At 45.7% G+C, this 24,075-nt stretch overlaps 1 protein-coding gene across 6 annotated transcripts in view; it reads left to right on the forward strand.

Moving 5' to 3' along the window:
• Positions 1-3,987: 3,987 nt before the first annotated feature.
• The window catches only part of LOC115481626 (uncharacterized protein C12orf81-like), a 31,044-nt gene continuing 10,956 nt past the window's right edge, over positions 3,988-24,075 (forward strand). For 2 of the 6 annotated variants that reach the window (XM_030220920.1, XM_030220922.1), the window contains exon 1: positions 3,988-4,387. Coding sequence is in view for 2 of the 6 variants with exons in the window: in XM_030220918.1 (XP_030076778.1) it covers positions 7,716-7,776 (61 nt within the window). In the remaining 4 variants the exon portion in view is untranslated. Of the gene's footprint in view, positions 4,388-7,579; positions 7,777-11,040; positions 11,107-24,075 lie in introns of those variants that run through there. The other 4 variants (XM_030220918.1, XM_030220921.1, XM_030220919.1 and 1 more) reach the window with 4 other exon arrangements.

Genomic DNA, 24,075 nt, shown 5'->3' on the forward strand with positions numbered 1-24,075 from the left:
TCAGGGATGAGAAAATGGGACGGTTCCAGATCATCTCATAGCTTGCAACATCATAGATGCATTTGAAAGAGGCATCACCAGGACAGTGGTCACCTCATACTTCACGGGTTTCATCTTCTTTGCCAAACTTCAAGGATGGGGCAACCCACAAGCCAATTTCCTGATTAAGACATTACTGAAAGGATGGCCCAGATGCGTCTCAACCCCACCTGATGGCCGGCGCCCCATCACCCATGAACTGCTGCACTTACTGTGGCTGGTGCTTGGAAAAGTGTGTACTACTGCATATGAGGCACGATTGTTCAGGGCCGCATTCACACTGGCCTTTTTGCAGCTTTATACATTGGAGAGTTGACTATGCAATCCAAAATGAATGCCAGAGGTGGACTGCATCTGGGCAACATCTCCATCACACAAGAAATGATCTATATCCACATTGCCAGTTCAAAAATAGACCAGGAGGGAAAGGGTCACACAGTCACCCTGCATGGTGTCCTGAACCTGATTACTTGCCTAACCTCTGGTTTTACTTGGCAGTTTGATCACCAGGAGGCCAGGCTTTCCTGCTGCACCAAAATGCCGGCTCTCTTTCAGTTCACAGCAGTTTTGTGCAAGGCTCTCCAAGAGGCAGGGCAGTGATCCAGAGACTATATTGGTGCAGCCATTGGCACCTACCAGCATGGGCTCCCTTTTCAGGCTATTAAAAAACTGGGCCATTGGAAATCAGCAGACCTATGTCAGACCATCGGGGAAGGAGGGCCCAGCACAACATCACTAACTGCTTCCTTTGTTTTCCAGGCCTTCAGGAGCAGCGGTGGATAGTACGGAGCATTGGCCACTCTTATGTCCTGTATGCAAGCAAGCGCTTGTTGGCCCAACCCCCGGGCACCTACCTTGGACCGGACATTAGAAATACATCTATCATTTGGTTTGGGGTCCCAGGTATGAGATGACACCAGCTCCTCCCTTACAGCAAGACCTTGCTGGGCATTACACCCCTTTCAGATGCATTGCTTCTCCACTTAGGAAGCAATGACATCTGCATGACACCCTGCAGGCATCTCATCTCAATGACAAGGTGTGACCTTTTCAAGTTGTCCATCCTATTAGACAGAACTGTGCTTCTCTGGTCCAATATCATCCCCTGACTTCAAGGAGTGGATTCTACATTGTGATCCCAAGGTGAACTGCCCAATTGGTCTGTAGATGCAGTACCTCAGCAGAGTGAATATCTGGCACAACTGGGTTCCCCTCTCATCCTAGGAAACTGTCAGGACATGGTTCATCTTTCAGACGTCACGGAGAATCTACTCATTAATGACTTCCAAGAGGCCTTGGAGAGACACATTTAATAGGGATGCGAAGGGGGGACCCGGGGAATGCTTCACAACCCCGGATTGTGGTGGAGGTACCCGAGCCTAGAAACTGCTAGAGGTGAGGGAACAGCAGGAGAAAGGGAGATTGGCCGCTCGAGGCAAGGACATGTGCACCCACTGGTGACAGAATGATCACCTAGCTGGTTCTAAAAGCAAGTGGACTGCTAGATTGAGGTGCAAGCAAAAACGGTCATACACTGCAGCCTAGCTGGAGAGGCAAGTATGGCGGGCTGTGCATGTACTAGTGAGTCATGCACCCTTACTGGAAAGACATGTCAAGGAGAAACATAGTAACATAGTAGATGACAGCAGAAAAAGACCTGCACGGTCCGTCCAGTCTGCCCAACAAGATAAACTCACATGTGCCATTTTTCGTGTATACCTTACCTTGATTTGTACCTGCCTTTTTCAAGGCACAGACCATATAAGTCTGCCCAGCACTATCCCCACCTCCCAACCACCAGCCCTGCCTCCCACCACCGGCTAAGCTTCTGGGGATCCCTTCCTTCTGAGCAGGATTCCTTTATGTTTATCCCAAGCATGTTTGAATTCTGTTATCGTTTTCCTCTCCACCACCTCCCGCTACAACACAAAACTCAAGGCTCGGGTGCTTCAAAGGAGGTTGTCCCATTGTTTCTAAAGTTTGCCTCTTGCTCAATCATTGTGCGTTTTCCGTACATGGACCTTGGGCCAGGGTGTGTGTGTAGCCTGCCTATGTTATGAGGTCACACACCCAGCATAGACCAATGCAAGGTCATTTGCGATATGGTCTGCTACGTGACTCACTTCTAAATTCTTAGGGAGCCACTTTGAGAAGGGTAACAGTATGAACCACTGCAGTAGCCCCTGTACAGAATCCACAAGTTTTTGGCATTCACAGTCTTTTCATGGTTTTGTAAAGTTCATTGGAAAAAACTTGCATCAGGAGTATTTCATTGGTAACTTTCCATTGAACCCCCCCCCCCCCCCCCCCCCCAAAGTTTTCCCATTCTCCCTCTCCCCCCTTTCTGCTTTGCTTATTCTGAGGCAGTTGTATTTATTTGCAGCTCAGTTTGAGGTCAGAGGCGAACCGGTGGGACTCAGGTCCCCCTCAAGACCAGAGAGGGTAGGGTGATCCCAGCCTTAAAGTCAAAGAAATAGTCTTGCAGGAATCCAGGCCCAAGCTACCCCTCCTCCCAACTTCCTCATGGGTCAAGAGGGAGCCCGAGGGGCAATCCTGAGCTGTATATCCTTGGAATGCACCTGCTCATTTCTTTAAACCAGACTTCCTGAAATCAGTGATACAGTTAAATGACCAAAGGCCTAGTAGGTTCCAGAGCCAAGCACATGCGGGGCTATTCAGTCACATTAGAGGCAGTGTCTGCTCCACTTCGGGGAGTTTGCAATCTAGCAGAGGTGCTGACAGACAAGATAAATAAATTGTCTATTAGCATTTAATACAGTAAAAATATGGATCATATAATATCTGTAAATCATACGATCCATTAGGGATTATTTATTGCACTTGTATCCCACATTTTCCCACCTATTTGCAGGCTCAATGTGGCTTACAAAGACCTGTTATGGCATCTCCATATCCAGGGTAGAGAAAACAATTTGTGTTACAAAGAAGTCAGGAAACACAAGTGGTCTGGTCAAGCAGTAGCAAACGCCAAGCAGCTTTGGAATTTCTCTCGTGGAGAGAGATATATATATAATTCTCGTACCAGAATTCTTCATAACGATTGTTCCTAAACCATGCACATAGCCTTTTTAAAGGCATAGTGTTATTGCATTAAGGTGTGTCCTATCGAATACTCTACAAGAATTTATACTGCTAGAAAATACACACATGGTGTAACAGACTCCTGACGCAGGCCAGTTGGGCCGAAACACAGCTGTGTCGAGTCATATCACCTCAATAAATCTATTCATTATTTTTTTATTCATTTTGCTTGTGTCGTCCATTTTTTCTTCTTTCTTTTTTTGATTTTTTTTACTTCAGTTATATTTCCATTTTTTGAGTTTTCCTTTTTTAATACATATTTTGTCATTTTCCTTTTTCTTATTTCACTGTTTTTATTATTTTTCCTTTTTCGTTTTTATTTTGCTCATCTGTGTCATCTTCGCTGTTTTTTGGTTTTTGCAAGCAGTAGAAGATACATTCTGAGTAGAGTCCGGTAAGTGATGTGTTATAGTTAGTTAAGGGATCTGGAGTGAAAAGCACTGAAGCCAGGTTGTAGCTGGCTGAAGGCATTTTATTATCTAGAGGTAACCTAAAGCAGCAATTAAAGCTCATTTCCATTCAGACCTCAGGCTAGATTTGAACTGCTGAATCTTTAAAAGAGTGGGCCAAGCCCTTCCCTCCCCAGTCCCTCCACACCGTCCATCATTTGCAGGATTAGAAGAGATATTCTCTAAATGACTTTTTACTAGCCTTCCAAAAGATGAGGTTTCCCCTCAGATATGCATTCATCACACCCTGAAGAATGCCCTGCTCTGGAAGGCGGTGCCTTGGAGGAAATCCCTGCTCCTGATTGGCCGGCTGCTGCAGGTAAAGTGATCCCTCCTGCATAGGTGTGTAAATAAAGACAGAGACTCCAGGGAGGCCACCTTTAAAGGGGCAGAACTTTCCCAGTCTTTTAAATCTCCTTTCTCATTTCCCCTCCCCAAAGTTTGAACGTTTGCATTCTTTTTTTTCTGCTTTTATGTTGGAATTTTTTTGGTTCTTGCTTTCTATTAATTTGCTTTAAGCTGAAATCCCTCTCTTGTAGCTTGTAATCCATGTGGCTGTTTAACAAAACAGTTTTCCGATGTGTGTGTTGTTGTTGGTTTTTTTTAATTATTTTTTTTTTGTACACGCATTATTTAAGTTTACTTAATCATGGTTCTTCAGTGTGCTTTTAATTTCCTATCATGTAATTATTTAATATTTCTTTTGGCTTAGATCACATTTCAGCTACGCTATGGGATGGGACAGCCTCAAAACTTTATATGCGCCTAAAGCTCTGGGGAAGCTTTTGAAAAGTAAGGTGAGTATATTTTTCAATTCCTTGGGTAAGAACTGAGTCATAGGGAGATGAAGTTAACTGTTAGCCAAAGGACTTTGAAAAGGAGGGTTTGCTGGTGGAAGACAAAGACAAAGGTGGAGAGCAAAAAAAAAAAAAAAAGAGACATTTTTGGGAAATGCAATCAACATTCCATGAGAAAGCATTTTAAATATCACGTAGGGAAAATTAACTTCTGCAGACTGGCTACAGATTATTCTAAGAGGGTGAAAATTACAGTAACTGAATACTTTAATAACTTGTTCTTATGTATTTACCAGCCTGGTTTTAATTGTATGATGACCCTGTCAGGAGCACGGGGTGAGTGACTGTAATATCTACTTCTTGAAGTGTGTAAGAGTTCTTCACATCAGATCTGCTTGCAGTGGGAACGATTTCAGCTAGAACTATGGCTTTAGAGCCACTGTACAGGATAATGCTTTCCATGGAGTTAATTGATTCGGCATAACTCTGCTACCGCGGGATATGAACTCTTTCTTTTACTCTCAAACACTGGACCAAAGAGAGTCAGGATTTGATTTTCTGGGTTATCCATTTTATGAAAGCACTTGAGGTTTAACTCTGGCGATGTGCTCAAAATGCAAACTCATTGAGCAGCAAACACGCTATGGGGCTTGAGGGTTATTCAGAACTGGCTAGTAGGAGCCGAGTCGGGCATTTAAAAAAAAACAAAAAAAAAACCTTAAATTCCTTGAGTGCAGTCCAGTCTGTCAGGTTTCCTAGACTGGAAGGGCCATGCATGATAAGGACCCTGTGGGTGGAAAGGAAGCAACTCGCTGATAATAATAAAAGTTGGAAAATTGAAAGTAAACCAAGCTCAGAGAATAAATGGGACCTGCGGGGATTTGAACTCCAGCAAGGTCAAAGCGCCATGACCTTCTGGTCTACAAATTCCACTTACTAGACCATTCTGCCTTGTTTCCATTTGCGTATTTATTTATTTATTTTAGTACATTTCTACTCCACATTTACCCACATGAGTAGGCGCAATGTGGCTTACAATATATCAGGATACAAAACAGGACAATGATGGCCCAGAACCAGAAAGTGACAGGAGGGGTAGGAACAGGGGATAACACAGGGTAGATGACAGGGGTGAAGCGACGGCAAGTGGGAGAGGCTAAGCATTGAAGTTGCCAGTGGAGTAAGCCTTGACGAGTAAGAACGTCTTTAAGGACTTCTTGAACAGTTGGTGGTTGGCGAGCTCCTTAAGTTGTTTCAGTAGGACATTCCAATATTTCGGACTGATGTAAGGGAAGGATGATGCAAAAAGAGTCTGTATTCGTGTATTTGCATAACTTTAGTTGAAATTAATATTTAAATCTAATTGATATCCCTCTCATTCTTCACAATGAAGTCTTGACTGGGCACTGGAAAGTTGATTAGATTGGTGTGTATTTATGTACATCATTTCGTATTACAGTTTAGCTTGCATGCTCGTTACAGGTACAGTAAGCAAGAGAAGTTCAGAAATGTTTGGAAAGGACAGATAGAGGGAGCAGGTTTCTGACTGTCACCACTTGAAGGCGGATAAAAGAGAAATCACTTCCCTAAGTTTATATAACAGTAATAAATTTATAGACAGAGTATCACAAGGGCCGACTGAAGATATGACAATCTTTGCTTTGCATAGTTAACTGTAGTTTTGCAAAATCCATTCGCCAGAGGTCTTGTGCTCCTGCCACCTCTGGCGTTCTTGCAAGGTCATGGGTAAAGTGAAGACAGTTGTAATTTGATCTTTATGATAAAATAATGTATCTTCAGTCAACTCATCTGGTAATGTAATGTGTTATGTACATAACTACATCAGTGAGAACTGTTTAGATTAACCAGTGTTATTGGTTATTTATTTTTGTTACATTTGTACCCTGCGCTTTCCCACTCATGGCAGGCTCAATGCGGCTTACATGGGGCAATGGAGGGTTAAGTGACTTGCCCAGAGTCACAAGGAGCTGCCTGTGCCTGAAGTGGGAATCGAACTCAGTTCCCCAGGACCAAAGTCCGCCACCCTAACCATTAGGCCACTCCTCCACTGTTGCTACTATTTGAGATTCGACATGGAATGTTGCTATTTCACTAGCAACATTTCATGTAGAAGTCGGCCCTTGCAGATCACCAATGTTACTAGTGGAATAGCAACATTCCATGTAGAATCCCCAATAGTAGCAACATTCCATGTAGAATCTCCAATAGTAGCAACATTCCATGTAGAATCTCCAATAGTATCTATTTTATTTTTGTTACATTTGTACCCCACGCTTTCTCACTCATGGCAGGCTCAATGCGGCTTACATGGGGCAATGGAGGGTTAAGTGACTTGCCCAGAGTCACAAGGAGCTGCCTGTGCCTGAAGTGGAAATCGAACTCCATTCCTCAGTTCCCCAGGACCAAAGTCCGCCACCCTAACCACTAGGCCACTCCTCCACTGTTGCTACTATTTGAGATTCGACATGGAATGTTGCTATCCCACTAGCAATATTCCATGTAGAAGTCGGCCCTTGCAGATCACCAATGTGGCCGCACAGGCTTCTGCTTCTGTGAGTCTGACGTCCTGCACATACGTGCAGGACGTCAGACTCACAGAAACAGAAGCCTGCGCAGCCTTCTACATGGAATAGCAACATTCCATGTAGAATCTCCAATAGTAGCAACATTCCATGTCCAATAGTAGCCTGTGCCTGAAGTGGGAATCGATCTCAGTTCCTCAGTTCCCCAGGACCAAAGTCCACCACCCTAACCACTAGGCCACTCCTCCACTCCTATACCATATACCATAAAGATGCCAGTTTCACAAACTTAAAACTGATACTTCTTAAGGATTGTATTCATACACTGAAGATGGACCAAAAATGCACACTATCTGCTAACATTTCATCCACCTCCTCAATACTCCTTAGAGCACCAACTGTTTACTTCACTTAAAAGACAACCAATGACCTAATAGCCCTGGGGGGTTTTAATTTTCATTTCTGTTCCTATGGGGAAAGAGGATACAGAATCCTGAGACTTCATCTGCCATATATCCAAGTTCAACAGTTCATGCTGGGAAAGCTAGCATGAGTATCTGAGGGTATTTCCCCCCTCTGGCATTTTCTTTTTTGTGTGTGTGTGTGTTCCCAAGCTGCCCAGCCCCTGACAAGCTTGTTTATTCTCCAGCAGCTCGTCAGGACTTGCCCAGCAATAGAGGGGAGGGAGAAACCAGATTTCAGGCAAGCTTGGATCACACAGAAGAATTCCTGAGGACAGGTGTGCTCTTTGTCTCTGCCTGGGAGCCTGGGACAAGTCTGAGCAGATGCATGGGAAGAGGCAGCTCGGTAAGGGGAAGATCTCAGGTCCAAAAAAACTTAGACTTGGTAAGTTAGAGGGCGAAGAAAAAGCGTAGGGGTAAATTTTGTGTCTCCTAGGTAGAGGCATCCATACAGAAATACGGAATGAGGGCAGATGAGGAACCGAAGGCTCATCTAGTCCACCCTGTTTCATTCCTGGTGTGACGTTTCCCCTCTAGGGATCCTCTATGCCTATTCCATGTCTTTCAGTGTAGCCCATCCATTCGTGCTGTGACCACTCCATCCCTCCTCCCCCCCCCAACAAAGGAATCTTATTTTTAAAAAATAGCTTTAACAGGTGTTGCTGAAATCAGATTAAGATTTAAAAAAAAGTTTACAAAATATAACTGCAGTATCAGGAGGGGTCTCGTTATTTTTGAAGCTTTGTGCTTGGCTTTAGAGCGGGGGTTCTCAACCACTCCACTTTGGTTTTCAAGATATCCACAATGAATATGCATGAGATAGATTTACATACAATAGAGGGAGTGTATGCAAATTTATCTCATGCATATTCATTGTGGATATCCTGAAACTCTGACTGTCTAGGTGTCCCTAAGGACTGGGTTGAGCAAGGAAACCTCCACCGTTCGTTTGACTTACGGCTTAATGGCAAACTGGGGGCCTTGTGCTTTGCCATGTATGGGGAAGAGGGTTTGGTGATTAAGATGGTGAAAATTATGAGCCAGAGGTCTCCTAGGACTAGCCAATTTCATCTTGCACAAACTCCGACTGTGCCAGCAGGCAAGTCACTGTTGCCTCACATTGCCTCCAGTAATTCTGTGTCCCCATTCCTCCTCTTTCCTTCTGTCTGCACTTTTGATGGTGCACAGCAAAATCAAGCATCATCTGAGCCACACCCATGCATATACTTCCCCTTGCAAATGCATGCTATGGAAGCTGAGTAGGTGTTTGCAAAATAGCACCTAGGCAGAATTTTGGCTTTTATGTGCATGGGTGTACCCAAGCCATTATTCTAAACATTAATGCACTTAACAGGTGTGTAACTGCTAGTGTCTATGTTATGGAATTCCCCCCTCCCCGATCTGTGCAAGAGGAGGAGGCATCAAGAGTGGTGGGGAGAGTGTAGCATGGCTGTCACGGGGAAGGGGAGAAGAGACAGCATTATCGTTGGGAGAGGTGAAGAGGCTTCATAGCTGCTGGAGGGACAAGCAAGAGGCTGTCACAGGAAGGGTGTAGGAATACTGGTGCTGGACAGAAGGTGGTGGATGTTATATCTGGACTGCTAAGCCTCCATTATCTTTCTTGTGCAGGGAAGAGACGTGATAATGGGCTCCTGAGCCCATGTTATAACCTAGAGATGATCTTGGGAGCTTGGTAAGATAAGTGATGAGTCTGGTGGAAGGAAGAAGATGGATGAACCTGAGAGCAGTGTGTATGAAAGACTGAGCTGGTGGAGAGATGAACCTGAGGGAGAGGGAGGAGAAAGGATGTGAGTCAATAAAATGTGTGTGTGTGTGGGGGGGGGGGGGGGTAGGGACAGGGATAAATCTGGAGGGGTGAATGAGATTCAAGAGAAGGTTGGCTAGAGTGAGGATGTTTGGATTTTGAGAGTGGAACCCCCCTCCCCTGCTAATTTGTTGATTGTCTGGACTCATTAAATTTGCAAGATTTAAAAACAGGGCCACACTACCGAGAAGTTTAGGAATCCTTGTTCAATGGACTTGTTGAAGAAAGGCAGGACCTCCAAGTCCGTAGATAGCAATGGATGCCAAAAGCCAGAAGAGGGTCAACTCTCAGGGTAGGGTTGCCAACTGGCTCCAGAATTGTCCCAACAGGGTTGAGTCATTCCTGGGTTTTCTCCACTAAATGCTGGGTCTTGTCTGTCCTTTAATAGGGAAATGCAGTAAACCCAAGTCCAGATCAACCCTATTGTCTAAATCCAGAGCCGACTGGCTCTAGTCTCAGGGTTTATCTAGGTAAGATGGTGATAACATAATTTATGTCGCTTTACTTGCTATTTCCATTCTGCAATTATGAGTGATATATGAAAAAAGCCTCTCAAAAAAAACGTTACCTTGATAATATTCAGAAACAGACATCAGAGTTTTGACCATTTACCCTAACCGGCAATATCAATGTGGGAGAGTGAAAGGAAACACATGCAGCAATGCAAATATACAAGCTCATAGTTTTGCATTTCATGGTGTTTTAAAGCTAGGGACAATATTTGTTTCAGTTTCAGTTTTCTGTTTATCAGTAGAAATGTATACATATTTTTTTAGGGGGGGAGAGGTATTCTGCAATGCTAGCTCTCCACGTCAGCTACATCAGTCTGTATTTTGCTGGGGTTCCATCACCTTTGAGCTACATGATGTACCCAACTCTCCTGTAAATGCAGTCACCTCCAGCAAAAAGGTTACTGTCCTGCCCAGTGCTGAAGGATATAGGAGCAATCAAGATCCCCAAGCTTTGGATGCTGTGAGACAACTTAATTTATTTATTAAAACACTGTTTATAGACCCTTTTATTGGCCAAACCCATTCAAGATGTTTTACAATTAAAACAAAATTCATTCGTCACAATATCACAGTAATAAACATTCAGCTACCACCATGCATTTCCACTACAGCTCATTGGGTGGGCCTTTTAGAAAGGCGTGCTAGCGTTTTTAGGGCACGCTGAAAATAAGCGTGTGCTAAATGCTAGAGACTCCCATGTATTCCTGTGGGCGTCTCTAGCATTTTGCATGCGCTAAAAACGCAACTGCTCCTTCGTAAAAGATCCCCTTAATTTTGTAGAGACAGACACAGGGCCAGACCACTCAATCAGCTTGAATCGAATGCAGCTCAGAGATTTACAATCCAATCCTATCCCTTTTGACTGTCTGTGCTAAGACTGAGAATCACTGGTCCAACGGAAATGACAGACAGCTTCTAATGGGCTTCAGGGAGCTCATAGCCATCAAAAGACAATTCACAGGTTGAAGCAGAATAAGCTGACTGAGATATGGTAAATTTGTGTAATACATCAACATCTCTCTTTATCTTTAGCACCCGACAGTGTACTACCACCTGCTTTAAATGATAATTAAAGATAAACCATTATCTGCAACGCTGTGGTATTATTTTTCTTGCTAGGTTTTTAGGAATTATGCACTCTTTCATTTAAGTATGGCAATGAGACATTGCAGCTCTTGGCTCTACGAAACCGTCCATGGCTTCTGTTGTCCTTCATTCCACCGGAGTCTGTCTCACTCCTAACCAGATTTCAGTGGAGTGAAGTGCAAGAGACATGGAGTTATATCAGCAGGAACTCCTGAGCCCCGCATGAAAAGTGCATCCTATTGGACAAGTCAGAACGGACTCTTTGGGACATCGCCATTCACCAGCCCATGAGGTATTTCAGAACAGCACCGGCATAATGCAAAGTACTTTTTCCTTCCCCCCCCCCCCCCCCCAAGTCCATGTGGGCCACTACTGTCTTTTATCTTCATCTGCCAATAGCCTCCATTCTAATCATCTGTTTAAGCTAAAGTTCCCCTCTGTTGACCATGTTAAATGTAGACGTGTTGACACTCTTTCAATCTCTTACCAGTCTACGAAGATCTGGAATTTTTCGCCAAGTATGATTAGGAAGAAACTAAACATGGATCTTTTTTCATTGATATCTAGGAGATTAAATTGTTACAATTAAAATGTTATTTTCTTAATTCCCAGCCGCCTGATATTTAAAATCATTTAACCGGCCAGGAACGGCTCCTGGTTGGTTAAATGGCGCTTAACTGGCAATATTCAGCAGGAGATAGCCGGTTATCTCCAGCTGAATATTGCCGGTTAGTTCTTGGCGGATAGCTGGTTATATCGTGCTCTATAACCGGATACCTGCTAATATTCGGCACATCACCAGCTAAGTTTGGTAGCCAAATTAGGCCACAAAAATAGCTGGATTTCTTTGCCTGGTTTAAACTTAACCAGCCAGCCCTGAATATTGGTTTGGCCAGTTAAACACCCAGATATTCAACGCCCGTCACCCAGACTCAGCGCTGACCGCGTGAGGCAGCCCAGCTACCTCCCATGTTCTGAATAATGGCTCCAGGATTTTTAATTTTATTGGTTTCTCTCACCGTAATCCACATTGAACTTTGTTGATAAATGTGGGGTATAAATGTAGTTGTAATGTAATGTAAAAGGACAAATTTATAGCTGCAATGCCTCACTGACTGGGATATCATCCATGATCCAGATTTGCCATGGTAGATCTCTATGCAGTCATGGTGTTGGCTTTGGAACTAAAGAGAGCCTTGGTGGCGAATACCTTGTCTCTTCCTCAAATAAAAATGATGTAACAGATTTACTAGGTAATGCTAAGCCAAGAGGTAGCCTGAGCAGAGTTACCAGATTGATCCAGGTCACCAGAGACAGCTCAGCCAGTGCTGGCTTTACCACATTGCATGCATGGAGATATAGAGAAATCCTCTTCCCACTGCTATAAAATAGCAACCATAACTTGAACCTAAGTTGGGCAGGTGTGTGCTGACAGGCTATGCTGGACCTGATGCTACCCCACTCTATCTATGAATAGTTTCTTCTCTTCCCCCCCCCCCCCCCCCCCCCATGAAACTGGATCTATGAGTCCACAGATACACTAGGGTTAACAGTAAGTAGGCTCTGCCTGCCCTATGTGGCCTGGTGCCAACATGAGCTTGTCCTGGTGATAAGGGCTAAGTTGTGGTTTCCCTACTTTTGTTAACCTATAAGTGCATTCACTCTGCCGCTCCCCAGTACCTCTCCACTCTTGTCTCTCCCTACGCCCCCCCCCCCCCTCGGTACTCCATTCTGTGGGTAAATCTCTCTTGCCTGTCCCCTTCTCCTCTACTGCTAACTCCAGACTCCGTTCCTTTTATCTCGCTGCACCTCACACCTGGAATAGACTTCCCGAGCCTGTACGTCTAGCCCCGTCTTTGGCCATTTTCAAGTCCAGGCTAAAAGCCCACCTCTTTAACGCTGCTTTTGACTCCTAACCACTACTCACTTGCTTTTGACTCCCAACCACTACTCACTTGCCCTGTACCTTTTATTCCCATCTCTTTAATTCCCTTACCTCTTAGTTGTTATGTCTGCCTGTATTTAGATTGTGAGCTCTTTGAGCAGGGACTGTCTTTTCTTGTATGGTGTACAGCGCTGTGTATGCCTTGTAGCACTATAGAAGTGATAAGTAGTAGTAGTAGTCAACATAGTGAAAATGAATAAATGAGGAAAGAAACCCAGGCCAAGCACACAGCTGCTTTGCTCTTTATGAAGAGAATGGAGGGAAAAAAAGATGAAGAAACATAGAACTTATGGGGGTTTGCACTTATTGACTGAAGATGTTGACTTGTTGGCCTGTCCTACTTCCCACTGATTTCTAGCCTCATTTGTGTTTACATGGGTGGGGTGGGGGGCGGGGAATGTGATTATAACTTCACTGGGCTCTGCGTATATGACACTGCTCTGTTTCTGGGCACAGATATAAAACCTATTTATGGGTGGACAGTGGACGGTGGACCAATACACTAGTCTGTTGTGATTTTAAGGTTAATTGTTCTTGGGGTATAAGTTTTAACTCTATCCCTGTAAAATAATTTATTGAATCCAATGTGTTACAGTGAGTCTTTCAGACATATCTTTAGCAACTCCATCACGTGTCCCAACATCCTTCAGTCTCTCCACAGAAGATCTGAAAAATGATTTCTACTACTACTACTTATCATTCCTGTAGCGCTACTAGATGTACGCAGCGCTGTACACTTGAACATGAAGAGACAGTCCCTGCTCGACAGAGCTTACAATCTGATCAAGACAGTCAAACAGGACAAATAAGGGCTAAGAACAAAGAGAAGCAAGATTCTGGGCAGAATCCCAAAGAGTAGCAAGATTCAGGAATCCCAAAGACTACTACTACTACTTATCATTTCTATAGTGCTACTAGATGTACGCAGCGCTGTACACTTGAACATGAAGAGACAGTCCCTGCTCGACAGAGCTTACAATCTGATCAAGACAGTCAAACAGGACAAATAAGGGCTAAGAACAAAGAGAAGCAAGATTCTGGGCAGAATCCCAAAGAGTAGCAAGATTCAGGAATCCCAAAGACTACTACTACTACTTATCATTTCTATAGTGCTACTAGATGTACGCAGCGCTGTACACTTGAACATGAAGAGACAGTCCCTGCTCGACAGAGCTTACAATCTGATCAAGACAGTCAAACAGGACAAATAAGGGCTAAGAACAAAGAGAAGCAAGATTCTGGGCAGAATCCCAAAGAGTAGCAAGATTCAGGAATCCCAAAGACTACTACTACTACTTATCATTTCTATAGTGCTACTAGATGTATGCAGCGCTGTACACTTGAACATGAAGAGACAGTCCCTGCTCGACAGAGCTTGCAATCTAATCAGGACAAACAGGACAAATAAGGCATAAGGACAAAGAGTAGCAAGATTCCGGAATCCCAAAGAGTAGCAAGATTCCGCGCAGAATCTAAACAGTAGCAAGATTCTGGAATCCCAAAGAGTAGCAAGATTCCGCGCAGAATCCCAACAGTAGCAAGATTCTGGAATCCCAAAGAGTAGCAAGATTCTGCGCAGAATCCCAACAGTAGTAAGATTCTGGAATCCCAAAGAGTAGCAAGATTCTGCGCAGAATCCCAACAGTAGTAAGATTCTGGAATCCCAAAGAGAAGCAAGATTCTGCGCAGAATCCCAACAGTAGTAAGATTCTGGAATCCGAAACACTACTACCACTACTTATCATTCCTATAGCGCTACTAGATGTACGCAGTGCTGTACACTTGAACATGAAGAGACAGTCTCTGTTCAACAGAGCTTACAATCTACTTAGGACAGACAAACAGGACAAATAAGAGATAAGGGAATTACTAAGGTGGGGATATACAATCTTTAGATACTGTCACTCACGTTAATTTCCACTGATTAGAGAATTACAGGTATTCAACCATAGCACCGTTCTACGATTAAGAAGGAAAAAAGGCCTCACAGAGCTCCTAGATTGTACTCATCTATCGGAGTTAAAACGGATCTATGCTGACCCTCTGTATTTGGGAACGGTCCGCTGAGCAGGGATTAAGTGGCCAGGAGTCTCTCCTGCCCGCTTAAGCTCTACATTGACCTCATTGTAAACAACAGAAATAAATAAACAAAATCCATCTTCAAGAAGAGTTGACTAAAACAGTAAAATATCCACCTAGAAAAATACTGAACTACGTTTTATATTCCACCCAGTTGAAATTAAAATAGAAATAATATGAGACACATCAATCACTCTGTGCCTGCTGATTCAATTCAAGAGAAGGTCCCTTCAGTACTGAGCTGACCCAACATCGATCCATGTTGTTTTCCCAGATTGAAGACTTCTACATCTTTCAAGCAGAGACCATCCCATCTGAGTAACTCTCAAGGCAGGGATAACTAACAAGAATGATTATTAAATGCAAGCAGAAAAAGTGACTTGTATGCCTGCTCTCTTGGGGATCATTTCTGCTGCCCCTTCACCCCTCCATTTTGGACTGAGAAAGCTCTGATACACTATGGGGCTCATTTTCAAAGCACTAAGGCTTACAAAGTTCCATAGGTTACTCATGTAACTTTATGAATCTAAATGTTTTGAAAATATGCCTCCACATCTCCTCATCAGTGTCTAGAGTGTATAGGATTGGTCCAGTTGGTTTCCCTCTCCTTTATAAGTACATAAGTATTGCCATACTGGGAAAGACCAAAGGTCCATCAAGCCCAGCATCCTGTTTCCAACAGTGGCCAATCCAGGTCACAAATACCTGGCAAGATCCCCAAAGAGTAGCAACATTCTATGTAGAACTGCAAAGAATAGCAAGATTCTGGAATCCTAAAGAGTAACAAGATTCCATGTAGAACCCCAAAGAGTAGCAACGTTCCATTCAGAATCCCAAGTACATAACTACATAAGTATTGCCACACTGGGACAGACTGAAGGCCCATCAAGCCCAGCATCCTGTTTCCAACAGTGGCCAATCCAGGTCACAAATACCTGGCAAGGTCCCCAAAAAGTACAAAACATTTTATACCGCTTATCCCAGAAATAGTGGATTTCCCCCAAGTCCATTTAATAACGGTCTATGGACTTTTCCTTTAGAAGCTGTCCAAACCTTTTTTAAACTCGCTAAACTAACCGCCTTTACCACATTATCTTGTTGAGCAGACTAGATGGACCATGCAGGTCTTTTTCTGCCGTCATCTACTATGTTACTATGTTACATTCTCTGGCAACGAATTCCAGAGTTTAATTACACGTTGAGTGAAGAAACATTTTCTACGATTCGTTTTAAATTTACTACATTGTAGCTCCATCGCATGTCCCCTAGTCCTAGTATTTTTGGAAAGCGTAAACAGACGTTTCACATCTACCCGTTCAACTCCACTCATTATTTTATAGACCTCTATCATATCTCCCCTCAGCCACCTTTTCTCCAAGCTGAAGAGCCCTAGCTGCTTTAGCCTTTCCTCATAGGGAAGTCGTCCCATCCCCTTTATCATTTTCGTCGCCCTTCTCTGCACCTTTTCTAATTCCACTATATCTTTTTTGAGATACGGTGACCAGAATTGAACAAAATATTCGAGATGCAGTCGCACCATGGAGCGATACAAAGGCATTATAACATCCTCATTTTTGTTTTCCATTCCTTTCCTAATACCTAACATTCTATTTGCTTTCTTAGCCGCAGCAGTACACTGATCAGAAGGTTAAAACGTATCATCAACGACGACACCTAGATCCCTTTCTTGGTCTGTGACTCCTAATGTGGAACCTTGCATGACATAGCAACAATTCGGGTTCCTCTTTCCCACATGCATCACTTTGCACTTCCTCACATTAAACGTCATCTGCCATTTAGACGCCCAGTCTCCCAGTCTCGTAAGGTCCTCTTGTAATTTTTCACAATCCTCCCGTGATTTAACAATTTTGAATAACTTTGTGTCATCAGCAAATTTAATTACCATACTAGTTACTCCCATCTCTAGGTCATTTATAAATATGTTAAAAAGCAGCGGTCCCAGCACAGACCCCTGGAGAACCCCACTAACTACCCTTCTCCATTGAGAATACTGACCATTTAACCCTACTCTCTGTTTCTATCTTTAACCAGTTTTTAATCCACAATAGAACACTACCTCCTATCCCGGTGACTCTCCATTTCCTCTGGAGTCTTTCATGAGGTACTTTGTCAAACGCCTTGATGAGAGTGGAGAGAATTCATTAAGTTTTTCTGACTCGTCAGCTTCGAATACCATTTCCCGGCACTGGTATCCCACCCAAATCATCATTTAATCTCTCCCGCTACGGCTTTGTCTTCCCTGATCGCCCCCTTTTACTCCTTGGTCATCTAGCGGTCCAACCAATTCTTTTGCCGGCTTCCTGCTTTTAATATACCTAAAAAAAAATTTTACTCTGTGTTTTGCCTCCAACGCAATCTTTTTTTCCAAGTCCCTCTTAGCCTTCCTTATCAGCGCTTTGCATTTGGCTTGACATTCCTTATGCTGTTTCTTATTATTTTCAGTCAGTTCCTTCTTCCATTTCTGAAGGATTTTCTTTTAGCTCTATAGCTTCCTTCACCTCACTTTTTAACCATGGCGGCTGTTGTTTGGTCTTCCGTCCTCCTTTTTTAATAAGCGGAATATATTTGGTCTAGGCTTCCAGGATGGTGTTTTTGAACAGCATCCATGCCTGGTGTACATTTTTGACCCTCGCAGTCGCTCCTCTAAGTTTTTTTTTTCACCGTTCTTCTCATTTTATCATAGCCTCCTTTTTTTAAGTTAAACGCTAGTGTATTTGATTTCCTATGTATACTTACTTCAAAGCTAATATCAAATCCGATCATATTATGATCACTGTTATCAAGCGGCCCCAGCACTATTACCTCCCGCACCAGCATCACCCTCCACTAGAGCTAGTCTAGAATTTTTCCTTCTCTCGTCAGCTCCTGTACCAGCTGCTCCATAAAGCAGTCCTTGATTTTGTCAAGGAATTTTACCTCCCTAGCGTGCCCCGATGTTACATTTACCCAGTCAATAGGGGGGTAATTGAAATCACCCATTATTATTGTGTTGCCCAATTTGTTTGTGTCCCTAATTTCCTTTAACATTTCTGCATCCATCTGTTCATCCTGGCCAGGCGGACGGTAGTACACTCCTATCACTATCCTTTTCCCCTTTACACATGGAATTTCAATCCACAGTGATTCCAAGAAGTGTTTTGTTTCCTGCAGAATTTTCAATCTATTTGATTCAAGGTTCTCCTTAATATACAATGCTAACCTCCACCAATTTGATCCACCCTATCACTACGATATAATTTGTACCCCGGTATGATAGTGTCCCACTGGTTATCCTCCTTCCACCAGGTCTCAGAGATGGCTATTATATCTAATTCTAACTCTCCCATCTTATTTCTTAGGCTCCTGGCATTCACATATAGACATTTCAAACTATGTTTGTTGTTCCTATTTACATCATGCTCAGTACTTGACAGTATTAATTTGCAATCTTTTGTCTGATTTTTATTTAAGGACACCTGATCTACTACGGTCTCTTTTGCAACCTCAGTATCAGGATACCCTATCTTCCCTGGTTTGGTGATATCTTTGAAGATACTTATCTCAACCATGCGCTTTTGAGTGACTGTCGGCCTTCCCCCACGTTTCTAGTTTAAAAGCTGCTCTATCTCCTTTTTAAATGCCGATGCCAGCAGCCTGGTCCCACCCTGGTTAAGTGGAGCCCATCCTTTCGGAATAGGCTCCCCCTTCCCCAGAATGTTGCCCAGTTCCTAACAAATCTAAAACCCTCCTCCCTGCCCATCGTCTCATCCACGCATTGAGACTCGAGCTCTGCCTGTCTCTGGCCCTGCGCGTGGAACAGGTAGGCCCACTTTCAGAATTCATCACTAGAACCTAGCCCAGCCCTTCTAATCCTAGCCAGGGTAGCCTTAACCTTGTCCCCATTTCCCCCCCCCCCCCCCCCCCCGTTTCTAGTTTAAAAGCTGCTCTATCTCCTTTTTAAATGCCGATGCCAGCAGCCTAGTCCCACCCTGGTTAAGGTGGCGCCCATCCTTTCGGAATAGGCTCCCCCTTCCCCAGAATGTTGCCCATTCCTAACAAATCTAAAACCCTCCTCCCTGCACCATCGTCTCATCCACGCATTGAGACTCCGGAGCTCTGCCTGTCTCTTGGGCCCTGCGCGTGGAACAGGTAGGGCCCACTTTCAGAATTCATCAGCTAGAACCTAGCCCAGCCCTTCTAATCCTAGCCAGGGTAGCCTTAACCTTGTCCCCATTCCCCCCCCCCCCCCCCCCCCCCGTTTCTAGTTTAAAAGCTGCTCTATCTCCTTTTTAAATGCCGATGCCAGCAGCCTAGTCCCACCCTGGTTAAGGTGGAGCCCATCCTTTCGGAAGGCTCCCCCTTCCCCAGAATGTTGCCCAGTTCCTAACAAATCTAAAACCCTCCTCCCTGCACCATCGTCTCATCCACGCATTGAGACTCCGGAGCTCTGCCTGTCTCTTGGCCCTGCGCTGGAACAGGTAGGGCCCACTTTCAGAATTCATCAGCTAGAACCTAGCCCAGCCCTTCTAATCCTAGCCAGGGTAGCCTTAACCTTGTCCCCATTCCCCCCCCCCCCCCCCCCCGTTTCTAGTTTAAAAGCTGCTCTATCTCCTTTTTAAATGCCGATGCCAGCAGCCTAGTCCCACCCTGGTTAAGGTGGAGCCCATCCTTTCGGAATAGGCTCCCCCTTCCCCAGAATGTTGTCCAGTTCCTAACAAATCTAAAACCCTCCTCCCTGCACCATCGTCTCATCCACGCATTGAGACTCCGGAGCTCTGCCTGTCTCTTGGACCCTGCGCGTGGAACAGGTAGGGCCCACTTTCAGAATTCATCAGCTAGAACCTAGCCCAGCCCTTCTAATCCTAGCCAGGGTAGCCTTAACCTTGTCCCCATTCCCCCCCCCCCCCCCCCCCCCCGTTTCTAGTTTAAAAGCTGCTCTATCTCCTTTTTAAATGCCGATGCCAGCAGCCTGTCCCACCCTGGTTAAGGTGGAGCCCATCCTTTCGGAATAGGCTCCCCCTTCCCCAGAATGTTGCCCAGTTCCTAACAAATCTAAAACCCTCCTCCCTGCACCATCGTCTCATCCACGCATTGAGACTCCGGAGCTCTGCCTGTCTCTTGGGCCCTGCGCGTGGAACAGGTAGGGCCCACTTTCAGAATTCATCAGCTAGAACCTAGCCCAGCCCTTCTAATCCTAGCCAGGGTAGCCTTAACCTTGTCCCCATTCCCCCCCCCCCCCCCCCGTTTCTAGTTTAAAAGCTGCTCTATCTCCTTTTTAAATGCCGATGCCAGCAGCCTGTCCCACCCTGGTTAAGGTGGAGCCCATCCTTTCGGAATAGGCTCCCCCTTCCCCAGAATGTTGCCAGTTCCTAACAAATCTAAAACCCTCCTCCCTGCACCATCGTCTCATCCACGCATTGAGACTCCGGAGCTCTGCCTGTCTCTTGGGCCCTGCGCGTGGAACAGGTAGGGCCCACTTTCAGAATTCATCAGCTAGAACCTAGCCCAGCCCTTCTAATCCTAGCCAGGGTAGCCTTAACCTTGTCCCCATTCCCCCCCCCCCCCCCCCCCCACGTTTCTAGTTTAAAAGCTGCTCTATCTCCTTTTTAAATGCCGATGCCAGCAGCCTAGTCCCCCCCTGGTTAAGGTGGAGCCCATCCTTTCGGAATAGGCTCCCCCCTTCCCCAGAATGTTGCCCAGTTCCTAACAATCTAAAAACCCTCCTCCCTGCACCATCGTCTCATCCACGCATTGAGACTCCGGAGCTCTGCCTGTCTCTTGGGCCCTGCGCGTGGAACCAGGTAGGGCCCACTTTCAGAATTCATCAGCTAGAACCTAGCCCAGCCCCTTCTAATCCTAGCCAGGGTAGCCTTAACCTTGTCCCCTTTCCACCCCCCCCCCCCCCCCCCCCCCCCCCCCCGTTTCTAGTTTAAAAGCTGCTCTATTCCTTTTTAAATGCCGATGCCAGCAGCCTAGTCCCACCCTGGTTAAGGTGGAGCCCATCTTCACTTTCGGAATAGGCTCCCCCTTCCCCAGAATGTTGTCCAGTTTCCTAACAAATCTAAAACCCTCCTCCCTGGCACCCCATCGTTCATCCACGCATTGAGACTCCGGAGCTCTGCCGTTCTCTTGGACCCTTGCGCGTTGGAACAGGTAGGGCCACTTTCAGAATCATCAGCTAGAACCTAGCCCAGCCCTTCTAATCCTAGCCCAGGGTAGCCTCTAACCCTTGTCCCCATTCCCCCCCCCCCCCCCCTCCCACCCCCCCCGTTTCTAGTTTAAAAGCTGCTCTATCTCCTTTTTAAATGCGATGCCAGCAGCCTAGTCCCACCCTGGTTAAGGTGGAGCCCATCCTTTCGGAATAGGCTCCCCCTTACCCAGAATGTTGCCCAGTTCCTAACAAATCTAAAACCCTCCTCCCTGCACCATCGTCTCATCCACGCATTGAGACTCCGGAGCTCTGCCTGTCTCTTGGGCCCTGCGCGTGGAACAGGTAGGGCCCACTTTCAGAATTCATCAGCTAGAACCTAGCCCAGCCCTTCTAATCCTAGCCAGGGTAGCCTTAACCTTGTCCCCATTCCCCCCCCCCCCCCCCCGTTTCTAGTTTAAAAGCTGCTCTATTCCTTTTTAAATGCCGATGCCAGCAGCCTAGTCCCACCCTGGTTAAGGTGGAGCCATCCTTTCGGAATAGGCTCCCCCTTCCCCAGAATGTTGCCCAGTTCCTAACAAATCTAAAACCCTCCTCCCTGCACCATCGTCTCATCCACGCATTGAGACTCCGGAGCTCTGCCTGTCTCTTGGGCCTGCGCGTGGAACAGGTAGGGCCCACTTTCAGAATTCATCAGCTAGAACCTAGCCCAGCCCTTCTAATCCTAGCCAGGGTAGCCTTAACCTTGTCCCCATTCCCCCCCCCCCCCCCCCGTTTCTAGTTTAAAAGCTGCTCTATCTCCTTTTTAAATGCCGATGCCAGCAGCCTGGTCCCACCCTGGTTAAGGTGGAGCCCATCCTTTCGGAATAGGCTCCCCCTTCCCCAGAATGTTGCCCAGTTCCTAACAAATCTAAAACCCTCCTCCCTGCACCATCGTCTCATCCACGCATTGAGACTCCGGAGCTCTGCCTGTCTCTTGGGCCCTGCGCGTGGAACAGGTAGGGCCCACTTTCAGAATTCATCAGCTAGAACCTAGCCCAGCCCTTCTAATCCTAGCCAGGGTAGCCTTAACCTTGTCCCCATTCCCCCCCCCCCCCCCCCCCCCCCCCCCGTTTCTAGTTTAAAAGCTGCTCTATCTCCTTTTTAAATGCCGATGCCAGCAGCCTAGTCCCACCCTGGTTAAGGTGGAGCCCATCCTTTCGGAATAGGCTCCCCCTTCCCCAGAATGTTGCCCAGTTCCTAACAAATCTAAAACCCTCCTCCCTGCACCATCGTCTCATCCACGCATTGAGACTCCGGAGCTCTGCCTGTCTCTTGGGCCCTGCGCGTGGAACAGGTAGGGCCCACTTTCAGAATTCATCAGCTAGAACCTAGCCCAGCCCCTTCTAATCCTAGCCAGGGTAGCCTTAACCTTGTCCCCCTTCCCCCCCCCCCCCCTCGCCCACATAAAGAGGCTGGGAACACATTCCCTTACTGTCTAGCATCCTGTAGAGAGGCGCAATCCTCAAACAGAAAAGTAAATCTCTGGCGATCCACAGTGTCGAAGGCCGCTGAGGAATCGAGCAACACTAGTATTGAGGAAGATCCCCTGCGACGGTTTCTGTGCAGATCATCACGAAAGGACACAAGAACTATCTCTGTTCTGTACCCAGGTCTGAAGCCATATTGACATGGATCTAGCCAATTACTTTCAATTAGCAGACCAGTGGCGTAGCCAAGGGTGGGCCCAGGCCCACCAGTAGCAGCACACCTATGAAGTGTCTGGCAGGGATCCCAAGCCCCACCAGCCAAAAATTCATAAGTACATAAGTAGTGCCATACTGGGAAAGACCAAAGGTCCATCTAGCCCAGCATCCTGTCACCGACAGTGGCCAATCCAGGTCAAGGGCACCTGGCACGCTCCCCAAACGTAAAAACATTCCAGACAAGTTATACCTAAAAATGCGGTCTATGGACTTGTCCTTTAGGAATCTATCTAACCCCTTTTTAAACTCCGTCAAGCTAACCGCCCGTACCACGTTCTCCGGCAACGAATTCCAGAGTCTAATTACACGTTGGGTGAAGAAAAATTTTCTCCGATTCGTTTTAAATTTACCACACTGTAGCTTCAACTCATGCCCTCTAGTCCTAGTATTTTTGGATAGCGTGAACAGTCGCTTCACATCCACCCGATCCATTCCACTCATTATTTTATACACTTCTATCATATCTCCCCTCAGCCATCTCTTCTCCAAGCTGAAAAGCCCTAGCCTTCTCAGCCTCTCTTCATAGGAAAGTCGTCCCATCCCCACTATCATTTTCGTCGCCCTTCGCTGTACCTTTTCCAATTCTACTATATCTTTTTTGAGATACGGAGACCAGTACTGAACACAATACTCCAGGTGCGGTCGCACCATGGAGCGATACAACGGCATTATAACATCCGCACACCTGGACTCCATACCCTTCCTAATAACACCCAACATTCTATTCGCTTTCCTAGCCGCAGCAGCACACTGAGCAGAAGGTTTCAGCGTATCATCGACGACGACACCCAGATCCTTTCTTGATCCGTAACTCCTAACGTGGAACCTTGCAAGACGTAGCTATAATTCGGGTTCCTCTTACCCACATGCATCACTTTGCACTTGTCAACATTGAACTTCATCTGCCACTTGCACGCCCATTCTCCCAGTCTCGCAAGGTCCTCCTGTAATCGTTCACATTCCTCCTGCGACTTGACGACCCTGAATAATTTTGTGTCATCGGCGAATTTAATTACCTCACTAGTTATTCCCATCTCTAGGTCATTTATAAATACATTAAAAAGCAACGGACCCAGCACAGACCCCTGCGGGACCCCACTAACTACCCTCCTCCACTGAGAATACTGGCCACGCAATCCTACTCTCTGCTTCCTATCTTTCAACCAGTTCTTAATCCATAATAGTACCCTACCTCCGATTCCATGACTCTGCAATTTCTTCAGGAGTCTTTCGTGCGGCACTTTGTCAAACGCCTTCTGAAAATCCAGATATACAATATCAACCGGCTCCCCATTGTCCACATGTTTGCTTACCCCCTCAAAAAAATGCATACCAGCCTTCCCT

The sequence above is a fragment of the Microcaecilia unicolor genome, chromosome 12 (genome assembly GCF_901765095.1).
Source record: "Microcaecilia unicolor chromosome 12, aMicUni1.1, whole genome shotgun sequence".
NCBI lineage: Eukaryota > Metazoa > Chordata > Amphibia > Gymnophiona > Siphonopidae > Microcaecilia > Microcaecilia unicolor.